The following is a 13,612-nucleotide window of genomic DNA, read 5'->3' on the forward strand; positions in this document are numbered from 1 at the left end:
TAGAATATTTTTAATATTTCATCAAATCTAATATCTTATGCATGCTCAATGTACTGAAATACCTTGTTTATCATTCCAAATGCAGTATTCAAGTGTCATGAATAGAGACAAAAAAATACTACGGCTCAGAAGATAATTTAAAGCCACGATTTCAGAACAGACTATTTGAACTGTACCACGCTATATCATTGTTTTCTCATGCACATTTAATGGATAAAGATTACCCCAAGCTCTCTGGGCTGTCAGTGTGTTTCTGAAAACCTTCATAAATGCTTCTTACTGGCTTATTTTAATTAGAAGAAAGTAGATTAAACCTCACTACCTGTTGAATTGGAAAACATCATTTGACAGAACAAAGTCTTCTGAAAGAACACTATCTGCCCATCTCTATGCAAGCACATACCAGTCCGTGTGTTTTCTTTTGAACTTTTAAAATAATGTACTACTTCACCTCTTCTTTTTTTCTTTTTTCTCCCCCCCCCCCTCCCCCCCCCCCCCCTCAGGGCTCACACTTGTTTCAATCGTCTGGACCTTCCCCCTTATCCGTCATTCTCTATGTTATATGAAAAACTGTTGACAGCAGTTGAAGAGACAAGTACTTTTGGACTTGAGTGATACACAAACCACAGTGCCCAGCTCACTGGACTTTTGTGGGTCTGTCTTCTCAAGGAATGAATGAACGTTTGTATTGGATTTCCTAGAGGAAAATTGTTTCACGGTGCAATTCAAATAATGAGGTTCCATGAAAGAGCTTCTGAAGCAATTAAAATGCATTGTAGTAGTGGCGAAATTCTCTACGGTGAAACTAGAGTGTGCCTGATGTGCAGGGAAAACCAATTCTTGCAATCCATGGCTTTTCAGGACAGCCAAATTTCTTAAGTTTATGTTCTGAGCAAACAAGAAACGTGATCCCACGTTACAATCAACCTGGCTACTGCAAAACTGACACGTATCCGAAAACTGGATTTCATCAGAGTTGTTGAATAGCAAATGCAAGGAAAAATGTGAAACCATTCAGCCCCTTACCTACCCAGTAAATTATCAAAAAATCATACGAGAGATTTTTATTTTTTTTTTAAATTCCTGAAGGTACATTACTTCATGCCGTGTTGTAATAGCATTCTCAGTACTTGCTTTACGTAAGACTACGAGTGCCTGCATGGGGTGCACCACAGAGCTCAAGTCCCTGGGGCAGAAGTGAATTGGAGGGAAGGTCAGAGCCAAAGGATATCACAGCAACGGCTTGCGTTGAGGTTTGTGGAAATGTGTTTGCCAGTGGTGTGTATGACAAAAGATTAGCTGTTATAATGAACTTAATGACTTAATAAGACTGATTTTATGCTTTATACTGCATGGAAACTATTTTAAGAAGAAACTAGCAATTTATCACAGCATATCAGGAGAAAAACCCTAACACAGTGACTTCTGTTTATTTTTATAGGTTCCTTATATTATGTTTCTTAGAGTGTAAACAGGAAACAAGCAAACTAAAACGCTCTTTCTGTTTCTGTCACTTTCCATGCTTGAACAGACATTCTGCTAGTGTTTATTCTTTAAGCACTCTCAAAGGGGAAAAAAAATGCCTTTTATTTTTATAAGAGTGAAAAACTCCCAAAAATATTTTGCACTGAATGTACCAAAGTTGAAGGGACATTATGATCTGACTGATAGCAAACTGCATCACTATCAAGTATCTATAAAAATGCTTAGGAACCAGGCTTTCTTCACGGTGCCATGTCTAGAGAAACCAGGACTGTGCACATAAGTAATAATTTTATAATACTATATGTGATGTTGTAATATGCATTTATTTTAAATGCATCTGGGTCATTTTTCATGCATTGGATAACTTAATGCAGTGGATTTTAATACAGATATTTCATATGCTCCCCACAACTTTTGATTTGTACAGCACCATAAAACACTAGCTCAGCTGGGAAACCCATGGGTAACCTGCTTCAAGGTGAGCCACTGGTCACAGTGCCACTGTCCCGTATCAGTGAACACCTACAAGATGTAAACTGTTCACATAGTGTCTAAGCTTGCATTTCCACTGATAAATAGTTTCTTATCAAACGGTATTTGGAAGAGTTTTTATGGCATATCAAACACTGCATGGACACCAATTTCTTTATGCTTAATTTTGCTGAAATACACGAGGCTTGCTGGCATCTATTTTTGGTACTTTCCTCCAGACGGTCTTGTGGAACACTTGGGCAGCTGCGCACCGTTTCTTGTCCAGCTGCTGTCACGCAGTGCGTCCACCACATCTTAAAATTCCAGGAAGTTGCGCTTGGATACTGGATGACAAGAACGTGAATCTAGCTTTGCGCTAGCCCTCTTGATAGCCCTGAAGCACAGCAAGCCCTGTTCTGTGGGAAAAGTAGCTTTGGAAATAACGCTCTCTCTTTGGAGACTCTCGAAAGGGCATCTCGGGGAGGTATCCTGCTGGTTCTTGTGGCGGGTTTTTTTCCAGCGGCGGTTCACGTCTGTGGAGATGTCGTCAGCAAGGACTGCCACTCCAGCCTCCAAGTCAGAAGGCAGGTGCAGCTGTGGTGGTGGCAGCCAAGACTGAGAAAACCCTTTAGGCTTACTGAAAAAATTGTTGCCTGTGCAAAGGAAAATCCACTTGCAAAATCAGAGCGAAAGCATTCTTTTATTTCAGGAATAATTGAGCTTCTGCATGACATCCGGGACTCACTTAAGTAACATAGGTTTTCTTACGCTACTTCTGGCTGGTATGAAGTGGCAAACTAAAATGCAAACATGTCACCCTATTTTTACACATGTATTTATCAGTCTTTGCTAAGATTGCATGCCACAGATCCTAATGCGCATCTTTTTTTCAGAACACGAATGAGCAGTAGGCTGACTCTTCATCAGGTCACTCCAGCATAGCTCATGACCCATTCACCGAGTAGCTAAAACTCTGGCACTCGGAGCAGAATGCAACTTCTGACTGGTTGAAGGACTGCACAATTTAGATTTTACAATACCGTATTATCTGTGGTCTAAAAAGGAGATTTCCCAGGTGGAAACTGTATCTACAAGTTTTGAACCAGAAACTCTTTGGAATGAAGTTTAAATATTTGGCACAAATTAAGTTTATACTAGTCTGCCTTTTAAGTTATGCTTTTGTACAAAACTAAACCAATAAATGCATCTTGTCAATTTTTATTTAAATATATCTACTGCACGCATTTGTTCTGTATTTATGCATGTCAAACTAAGTCAAATCAGCCACGATGATCTGGTAATCTGTAAAGATGTGACAGGGTCACCAGTGGGGCAGCTGTCAGTTAAAAAAAAAAAAATAATTAAAAAAAAATCCAGAATCCTTGTAGTATTAAGGCCAAGAGAGACTGAGGAGGAGCTACTGCTTCCTCCTTCGCTGCCAGCACCACCTGAGGGTCTCCAGAGAAGCGCTGTTTGACAGCGATGTGGCGTTAGCGCCCTGAGTACGGCTGCCTGCGGTGTCTTGCACCCTTGGCTGGCTCTGTGCAATGATACGAGCGATGCTGCTGCTCTGAAGAGATTAGCAGGGAGGGAATACAGGAAAGGAAGCCTGAGCTTTCCGAGATACCCATGTCTCCTGGCTACTGCTTGGAATACTCCCCCTTTGGTGTGGGAAGCCATTCCTGTTCAACATGTCCCAAGAGAAAGCCAGCTTTCCGCGTCCTGCAGATGACCGCAACGGGTGACCACGGTGCTTCTGCTTACAGCGCGCCGTGCCAGGCGCGAGGGTGCGGATGCAGGCTGAGAAGCCTTTTGGAAAGCTCTGTATCTTCTCGGAGCTTTTCCAGACGGCGCTGAGGAGCTTTGCATTTAGGGAGGGTGAAAAAGCTGGTCAGCCTGAAGCAGACAAAAGATTCCCTTCAGCTGCAGCGAGATGACAGCTTGTATTAACTTACCTGCAGCATCTCCGTCTGACAGAGCCTGCCTGGGAGGTCCCCGCGAGAGCTCAAGTGAGCTGCCCAGGTTTCCCGCTCTGCTGGGGAGCAGAACCCCGCGTTGCTAGCCAAAAAAGCACCTAGCAGGTCCTTGCAGACCTGCGCTTGCCTGCCAGTGGCCTCTGTCCGCGGTGTCCCAGCCGAGCAGAGGTGTGTGTTGCTCACCGGGCACTGCTAGCGGTCAGTTTACCCATAACGCTCCTAAATACACCAGGAAAGCTGGTAATTGATAAAATTATGCAACGTGGCACCTCCTTTAGCAAGCAGTTACCTGTTAAAAATCTGCCAGCCAACAGCGGTTTAGGGTAGCCGTGGGTTTGCCCACAGCAGGCAGGAGACAGCCATCCACTACTCCTGTCACATCGTCAGCAGCAGCTTGCAGAGTAACACGGCAAAGCCTTCTTGCAATCCAAAATCACATCCAATCTATCTAATCTGCAGTCCTGCTCACCTTTCCTCCCCACCTCCCTGCTCTTTTTCCTTACTATTTATCAAATAATCGCCTTTTTGCAGTTGCCTTTTTTGCTTTTAAATATATTTTTCAGTATCCTTGCAGCAATCCCCCCATAAAAAGGTGTTAATGAGGCTTAGGGAGTACCCAGGGTGAAGCCCACCCTGGGCACCAGGTGGCCACGGCACTGGAGCGGCAAACGTCGGGTCACCCAGGGCATGGTGAGTGCAGTCATCTGCGGGCAGACTGCACAGCTGGGCAGCAGCGTGCTGGCAGCACATCAGACAGAGCTGCTGGCGTGAGTTAAACTGGCAGAGGACCGGACTGGTAGTTTGCTCAGTTTAAAATTATAGGAAAGGAGAGGGTTCTGTGGTTTCTTATTTATTTTTAATACTTTTAAAAGAAAAAAAAAAAAAAAGAAGAGAAGCTTCCTTCTGAAGCATTTGCAATGGTATCAGCTGGTTGCTGAATGTAATCTCAGCAGTATTAATTGCAGATGTTTACTGAATTTCGCTGCAGAGGTTTAAGGAGATCCTCGGAGCACCCTGTCTCTGCTGAGGGAATTCCTGTTCACCAAAGGGGAATCTGCATCAGCTGTGTCTGAATAGCCAGTTGGGAGTTCATTTCCCATAGCATGAAGGAAATGAATTCTTTTCAGCAAATGAACCTCACTTTGTGTATTAAGTTATACTAGCAGTTACGTTTTTCTTTCCACTGTTTTTATGTGGATGGGTAATTATTCCTGTTGGCATGGACGGGCATTGAGCAAAGCTTGGTCTCCAGTCGCAAGATTGCAGACAGCTTTAACATTAACCTTACAGTGCTAATGCTCAGCCGTCACTGCTGTTTCCCCTTCTCACCCTTTCCTTTCCTTCCTAGGCAAGCAAACTGAACTCCAAACAAAATTTCAGAATAATTACTCAGACCTGGCTTCTTCAACTGCTTGCGTTTTGGCTCAATTACGCAGTACAAAACAGAACTGCAGAAATGTTATGGGTTGACTAGCTCACCAATTGCAAGTGAAATAGCCTTTACAATTTCATTAGCATAACCACAGCAACTGCTGTTGGACTAGTCTAACCTTCTTGCCTAAATATTTTAAAATAAAAAAGCGTTCAGGAGGTTCGGTTTGAAATTGCTTGTTTGCTGGAAAAATAAATACACAGTAGGTAAACAGGGGGAAAGAAGAACTTTATTGTAAAGCCAGCAAGGCAGAAAGCCTTTTTACAGCCCATTTTTGTTGGCAGTATGCAAAATTATAAAGCTGACCATATACACACACAGTGTGGTTTATGTTTTGCATCTCTTTCAAACAGACCATGAGCTTCGTAGTGCTTTTGTCCCGTCTCAGCGCTATACTACTGCTATATGGAATATTCATTGCTATGAAAAGTTTTTTATTCAAACATTTCTGGTATTTTCTAAAATAGTTTTACTGTAAAGAAAGGTATTGTTCAGGCTGAGACTTCAGTTAGGGCTCTACTTCATAGACTCATGATTAATTTCAAGGTTCTATTTAATATCAGTGACATTATAATGACCTTCTGGTCACTGCTTAGGGAGGCTCCTCCTGACCGTAGGGAAAAGCTGACAGTCAGGGACTCCTCCGGAATGGTTACAATCCACTGTAGTATCTGTATGGATTCACAATGCAATTAAATTACCTCCTGAGGACTATGTAAAATAATTGCTATGCTTATTGATTAGCCCCTGCCTAAATCAATAATTGGGATTTTTAACTTGTTTCCTTTACGTACCAAAGGCAGTCCAGTTACATTGCAGAATAATAACAAAAATTAACATTTTGATTTATAAAATTTAGATGTATTCTGGCAGGTCTCTTAAAGTTGCAGTGAATGCAAAAGGAGCTAAACTATGCTTCTTTCAATCCTTCCTCCCTTCAAAAATCTTATATATGAAATATATGAATAATGAAACTTGGATTTTGTTTTTCAGTTTGTTTCTTTTTTAGAACTTTAAGAAACTTCTCGCTCAGCCCCTGCTAGAAAAAGTCTTCTCTACTTAAGAGGGCTTTTGCTAAGCGCTCAGGAGGTACATTGTTCTGCTAATTGAAGACAGTTTTGTGCTGACATCAATGTAATCGGCTTTTAAATGTATAGACCTACAAAACTCCGCAGGACTCTGGTCTCCCTTACTCTGGGCTGCCTTCCAAAGGCCAGCCGGCCTTTCCCTTTTAATTGCACATAATCCTGCAATCACCCAGAGACAATCATTGACCACCTACACTGGCTGTAGCTATAGTATCAGAATAAGTTGTGGGTTTGTTTATTTTTGCATCAAGAATTAAACTGGTCTCCTTTGCGACAAAAGCAGGTCTGTTCAGTCTGGGGAGTCGGTGGGACAGCTGTTACTCTGACATCTAGGTTGTGAGTGGTTTAGGAAAAATAGTCATAAAAGTTTTTTGGAAAACAGTTGATTAGGCATCCAAGGGTAAAATGTCCTTTTGTTTTGGTTTTGCAAAATTAATAGGGGGGGAGGGGGGGGCGGTTCTCTGGCCAGAATTTCTGAGCCTCCGTGGGCTGCTCGGGGCTGTTGGCTGGAAGGGTGAGTCACTCTTGCAGGGAGGCAGGGTGAGCGCTGATCCAGAAATCACGGCAGCAGGTGATGCGTCACCTTAGTGAGGACTGTGCCTTCCACAGGGGGAGGCTTTTGCAATACAGCCCTTGAACAGGTTTCTTACAAAAGCTCGTCCATACCTGCATTGCCTGCTAATTGCTAATACAAGCAGCTCCTGACATAACTGCAATGACTATTTGGCATCTCTCATTTTAAATGACAATTACAATTTTTATAGTTAGAAACGCTCACCTAGCAGTATAAATTGGGTCAATAAAAGATTTTGCTGAGGCATCATATTTGATTGCCACGCGGACTGCAATCAGACATTGGAGCCAAGTAATTTAAAAATAGATTGCTGTGTGAATAAGCAAATAAATCGCTGAAGCCTCATAAACAATACTAAGGAAGGAATGTAATTGTAGGTGCTGTAATGATAAGATATGACCGTTCCACACAGCAGATCAGGCACACAAAGTGCAACCGTGGAATAATCCTGGAGTGGAGACACGACTGAACGAGTAGGGACAGAAACGAGACTCTGCTTGGTGAACGGGGGGCAGGCGGGTACACACAGGGGATCGCTTCTGCTGGGAAATCGAGCTGGGATAGTGTACCCAGGAAAAAACGACTGTTCGTCCTGAAATATGTTGGTGTCACTGCAAATGCAAGCTGTATTTTACCTAATTCAGGTCTTGAAAATCTAAAATACACAATCAGAAAGCATTCTTCTCTGTTCGTTTTTCTTGTGTTATTGGATTGCGTGTTTTTTTGTTTTTTTTTTTTTTTATTTGGACTAGACTTATGAAGATGAAGGCTTCTAAATAGGGGTGTCTGAAAGTCCTCTTTTGTTTCTACAAATAATGACTGTGTTTATTACTAGCTGCATTCTGCAAGAGAAGTAGCATGTGGTAAGGAGTTAAATCACCACTACCGAAGGTGGCTTTCATTTTAAACAGGATGGGCCAAATGCCTGGCATGTAGATGTGTGAAAGTGTATTTTTGGGTTGCCGGGCTTTTATTTTGGATAGTTGGGGTTTGTGTTATGGTTGTGTAAGAACCATGAATCTCCACAAAGAGAGGGACTGATAGGACATTTCTAAAGCTTATTTGAGGTAATTAAAATGTTCTCAACGTTACCAAAAATAATACTGTGTAAGAGGGTAGGAAGATTTCAGGATCTGGTTCTGTACCTAAAAGCTGACCAAGTTCTTCACCTAAAAGCCAAGACTATTGGATAAGTCAGTGTAAGAGTCAAAGAGGAATTCCTTGCAAGTTTTCTTCATTAACATGGTATCTGAGGTGGTAAGAGTTTTATATAAACTTTTAAGTTCTAAGCGAGAAGTCAAGTGGAATGTTGGACCATAATGGTTCAGTCGTTCCATATGGCAGGACACTTCTCTGCAGTGAGCCTGCAACACTCAGGAGCCAGCTGTTTATCATCGGCATTGCAGGGAGGGAGAAGAATTGTAATAATAAATAAGTACATAAGTCATCTTAGGAGGATGCTGTTTCTTTGCACTCTGTTTTCCTTTGGAGTGACATAGCCTTGAGGGCATCCACGAATCCCGATCAGCAAGGCTGCTTTTTGTGTAAGTGACCAAACATCTGTACTTGTAAGGGCTGGTACGGCATGGACTGGGGCAACTTTAGGGAAAAGGAAGGTGATGAGGGGTGTGTGGTGTGGCATACTGCTACCCCCTCGCGAGGTTGCGGTGTGGTTTATTCAGCATGTTTGAAAGCACATACAGTTTTACAAGTTTTTGTAGTGGGGATGCAGGCATCCAGAATCTAACTGGTCTATAGGTGCATCTCCCTCATTTTTGACAATTACTTGATATAATTTTATACCAAGTTCTTTGTTTTTAAAGAATTTCAGGCACTGAGAATAGAGTGTGTATTTATTTCTAAGCTTTACATAGAACACGTGGTGTATTTTTTAACCCTTTCCATACTTTTCAGTTAAGTGTTCACAAGACTGTATATCAAATACAATATCAAGTTTTTCTATCTTTCTACAAGCCAATTTAAGTTTCATCTGAATTTGGTATACGTCTTTCACAAAACACTAAGTGGGGAATATGTGCTTCAGGCATTAAGATGGTGTGTGTCCTTTTCTCCATTTACACTGCATTACATTTCACTTTTTTTCCTTTGAGGCAGAGAGAGCAGACGCAAAATGTGTCGAGTGTTAACGGGGGCACACACTGTGTTTCCTTGTGCCTGGCTTCACGGAATGTACTATAATGTTTGCTCACAGATTCACATCATTATCTACTTGGTTGAATACAGGAGTGTTGTGTTGTATTTCCTGTTACTCAGCATTCGGGGAAAAGATTTTTCTGTGTATAATTTTATTTTCATACTGATCTCTATTTTGTTTAAGACCATGTTTCATCATGAAATCACTTAATTAAAAATAAATCTTCTTACAAAATCCACTTTGGAAATCAGCTCTTTTATTGGGCCTCTGAAAATACTGTAACGTTATTTTTTAAATGAGTACCTCTTATCTCTAGATCATTCCATGTCCTTTGCAGCATTTTAAAACCTTTTAGAGAAACCACAGGATAACTCTTACGTCACCTTTTCGAAGTGACTTCTGGTGGCCTATGGAGTCTGACATGTTACAGATTGTAATTCTGGAGGCGAAGCAAGTAAGGATTCTGCAGCCATCTGCAACATAATTTGAGCAAGAACTACGTATGAAACAAAAACTATGACAAACAAAGCACCAGATCCTATGGTCAACATGTGGGAGAGGCCCAGGCTTCATGTAAGAGTCTCTGCTTCTGAACGGAGCTTCCGAACTGGCAGCAACATGCTTTACAACAGTGGCTGTAGCACAGAGAAGCACTGTTACTTTCACAGGGAAATTTCTTCAGGGAAAAAATACATTTTTCTGTCTCTAATAAAAGTCAGGGGCCCCAGCCAAACATTTCCTTCTGCTTTTGTAACAGGTGATACTAGTTCCAGTAAGAGAAACTGGTCTTTTATCAGCGGTTGGGCAGGGGTTCTCCCCACCAGACACAGTCCAAGGAGACCTTTGCTCTAGAACAGTTGCACGGCAAGTTCTTACTTACTCTTTGTAGAATCTAAGACTGATGTGTTATTTCTATTATTTTAAAACTTTTTTTAGAAAGTAATTTTGTGTTACCTTGCTGCTACCAGACATGTGATGCAAGCTAACCTAAATCACTGAAGGAGAGCTGCTGTGGGAAGAGAAGCGGCTTTGAGACTTCAGTCTTGTCAGACTGTTGTCATTCTTGATGTTAGACTCGAAAGACACATCCAGATGACGGATACCTGATGCCATGCATTGAGCAATTGCTCGTTTTTTCCTCAGTATAGAGACCGGAGTTCGTATGAAGCGCATGCTGGGCGACAGCGAGGCAGCCATGGTAAGCAGCGATGGGGTGGCTTTGCCTGTTGCGTGGACAATTGCCTTTTGTTGCTGATTTCCTGTGTCCGCAGGTGGTGGGATTCCTGCAGAGGTTTTGGCATAGGCAAAAAAAAAAAAAAAAGGTCTTTTTTTTTTTTTTTTTGATGACCTGTATTAAATAAACCCATGACAATTCTTTTCGGATGAGGGGTTATCTGTATTCAGTGATCAGGTCATGTCCAGGACTGGCTGTTGCAGATAGGGCGGGAGGTGGCATGCTGGTTCTGAGGGGCCTGTGCAAAATATCGATCACCCTGTGCTCTGGATGTTTCGTGGGTTTGGTTGGCATTTGTTACCACACAGGTTGCTTCAGCCAGCAGTGCTCTCAAATGTTTGAGGCATGGGTAATGTGTGTAGGGTGGTAGTTTCTGGCGGGGTGGGTGGGGGTGCGTGCGTGTGTGTGTGTGTGTTGCTCCTTTTACCCCCACAGAATGAGAGAAACAACATTCAGTGTCAGTAAGCACAGGAGTATCCCCCCGAAGACGGGCAGCGTCACACTGTGATCTGAGACGCACTGCATGGCACGTTTTCCAGTTAGCCTACTGCTCTGCGGGGTGCTCTGGCACGCCAGCTCCATGCTCTTCCATCAAGCAAACAGCGGCGGACGCTTTGCACAGCAACGATCAGGCATTGCACAGACAGATTTGCTCTTGCTTCTTGAAGGCTGCAGTAGTAGGGGCAACGTGTAGAAGATGCGGCTCTTTCCCCATGACTTTTGAACTGCCAGAGGCTGAAGATGCTCAGGTAAGGCTTTGTTTTGCATGTGTTGTTGCATTACTTAGGCACGTGCTGCCCTGTGGAATGGCTGTGACACAGAGGCTTAACAGCTTGGTGGAGCTATTTGTGCCTCTTGTTTTTTGAGGCCTTCTTTGGTGGTACAGAATGGGGGTCTTGCCTTCTCCATGTCTTGTCAAAGAAGTCACTGCAAACGAATTGGAGAAGGCAGCACAGACACTCTCGCTTCCATCTGTGAGGCTCTTAATGTTCCGTGCTTGTCCCAAACCCCCCAGGTGACGCAGCTCCCTGCTGAGAAGGGTCGTTGCTGTCTGTCCGGTCCAAACTACATCAACCCCACTGCATGTTTGTGTTGAAATTGGCGCTTCTTGAGGGAACTGAGCTTCTGCCACAAGGTTAGCTTCCTAAAACACCTGTGGGTCTGATCAATGTGAGCTGTACGGCACAGCTTTGCCAAATGGATAACTGATCAAGAAGAAATGGTTCTTTTCTTGAAGGCCTCTGAAGACTGTAAAAAGCCAGCTCTGTAATGGATAAGTAACTAAGGAAAGTGAGAGAAGTCACCAAGGATGGGAGGGATGAAGCTAACGCCTTTGGGTTAATTAAAAAACAGCAATTAATGACCAGTTGTATGCATCAATAATAAGCATTGTTCATGATCCTGCACTGCTGTGACCTTCAGCCTACCATTCCCCCTTCTCCACCCTTTGTTTGTCATTCTCGGTGGTGGTGTATCTAAGTAAAATTCCAAAGTCCTCAGGGCGGAGTCCTGCCAATTATACCCTTCTCTGAGTGCCATACATGTTTCTATGGCATTATATAAACAGACAACCTAGACTACAATAACATGCGTGTCATGAAGCTTTTTTAGTATTCATTTGGTTTTCAGAACTTAAAGGGAAAGCAGAGCAAACCCTGGCCTTGAAAAGGATGGGTAAAAGCACACAAGCAGCTAAGGAGGCAAACATAAGCACTGTCATTTACTTCTTGGCACCCCGTGCTATAATAACCTAAAACATCTTAATTGTAGTCGTCATTTAATTTTACTCCTGTGGATCATTCGGTATGTTCGGAATGCTGCTTGCTTTTCATACTGCACAAAGAATGCCTCTGAACAAAACTGATCTTTTCTACATGTCGTATTTTTATTTGGCAGATATATTAGAAGTCGTGTTGTCATGAGGAAAGGGCATGGTGTGGACCTCTGCAGAGACAGTGGAACTCTGCGGGAGAGAGTGAAGACTTTGGACTTTTTTTGTCAAAAATATCCACAGCTCAAAATACTGAAAGTCTAGATGGAAGGTCAAGCGAGCAGGACTTACGCTTGAAAAGCATCTCTTGTTCTTAGTAGGTGTATGTTATTGTGCCAGCTACGAGGCATAACGCGTTCCAAAGTCTTGAAGAGTACTTCCCGTTTTCTCAGACTGCGTATCTCACCTTCATTTATACTGCTCTAACTGATCTTACCGTAGGCGCTGCTGTGACAGTGTGACGTGGGTGCTGTACTCGCCATGCACATAGCAATTACCCATTGCACTGGCAGTGCCATGGCATAAACAAAATTAACCCAGTAGCTCTAATGGCACACTGCTCAAATTAAGTTTGTAACTCTTAAAATTCTTAGCTGCATTACTGTTAGTGCCTTTATGGCAAATCTATTATAAAACAGATGTTTGCAAATTTTTAGGGCAGCTGGTTGGATTGCTTCATGGAGGAAATAAATTTGACAAACAAATTGCAGCTATTTTAGAACTCTTTCTAATTTCAACTTATTTCTAAAGCATGCTTTAGGCTGTTTTATATCCTCGGAAAGGGTGTTTGAAACCACAACTTAAAGTCTTTTTTCTTTCTTTTTTCTTTTTCTCGGCTCCTTAAAGCAAGAGGCTCTGAAGACGCCGTTGCTGCAGAGGCTGAGGCAAGAGGCTCTGTGCAGGGTCGGGCTGTGTAACCGCCATCAGGAGCTGGTGCTGTTCCACGGGATGTCGGTGAGCCCGGCCATCCCCGCCCCGTGCCCGGCCGCCCCGCGGGCCCTGCAGGCCTCGCAGCCCGCTGGCACGCACGGAGCCCCGCAGGCGAGCGGCCGTGCGGTGGGGTGGGTGCGGGGTGCCTGTGGGGCCGTGCCTGTGCCCCGGGGTGCCCGGGTTGGGCCCGCTCAGCGCCATCGTGTCCCGTCCCGTCCCCGGCCGCAGCGCGCCCCGCACCGCCGCGCCGTTGGGTTAAACACAGCTGCCGGTGCCCCTCGCCCCTGCGCGCCGTCAGGCGGCCCGACAAGATGGCTCCCCGGGCCCGCGGCCGGCGGCCAGGGCGCCTCCCGGCTCCCCAACCACCCGCCTCAGCGGGGCCGGGCCCGCGGGGGGAGGCGGGGGCGGAGCGGGGCGCGAGGGGGCCGGGCGGGCGGCACCTGCCGCCTCAGTCTGCTGCCGGGGGCGAGGCCGGCGGGGCGGGCGCGCGGCCCGC

General features: G+C 44.1%; 1 protein-coding gene across 1 annotated transcript in view; it reads left to right on the forward strand.

Moving 5' to 3' along the window:
- Positions 1-13,140, forward strand: part of HECW2 (HECT, C2 and WW domain containing E3 ubiquitin protein ligase 2) — a 176,471-nt gene extending 163,331 nt beyond the window's left edge. The window contains exons 29-33 of the mRNA XM_055812962.1: positions 504-10,379; positions 10,851-11,164; positions 11,431-11,550; positions 12,312-12,502; positions 13,033-13,140. Coding sequence (XP_055668937.1) covers positions 504-615 — 112 coding nt within the window. The 3' untranslated portion in view covers positions 616-10,379; positions 10,851-11,164; positions 11,431-11,550; positions 12,312-12,502; positions 13,033-13,140. The remainder of the gene's footprint in view (positions 1-503; positions 10,380-10,850; positions 11,165-11,430; positions 11,551-12,311; positions 12,503-13,032) is intronic.
- The last annotated feature ends 472 nt before the right edge of the window (positions 13,141-13,612 follow it).

This window comes from Falco peregrinus, chromosome 8 (assembly GCF_023634155.1).
Source record: "Falco peregrinus isolate bFalPer1 chromosome 8, bFalPer1.pri, whole genome shotgun sequence".
Taxonomy (NCBI): domain Eukaryota; kingdom Metazoa; phylum Chordata; class Aves; order Falconiformes; family Falconidae; genus Falco; species Falco peregrinus.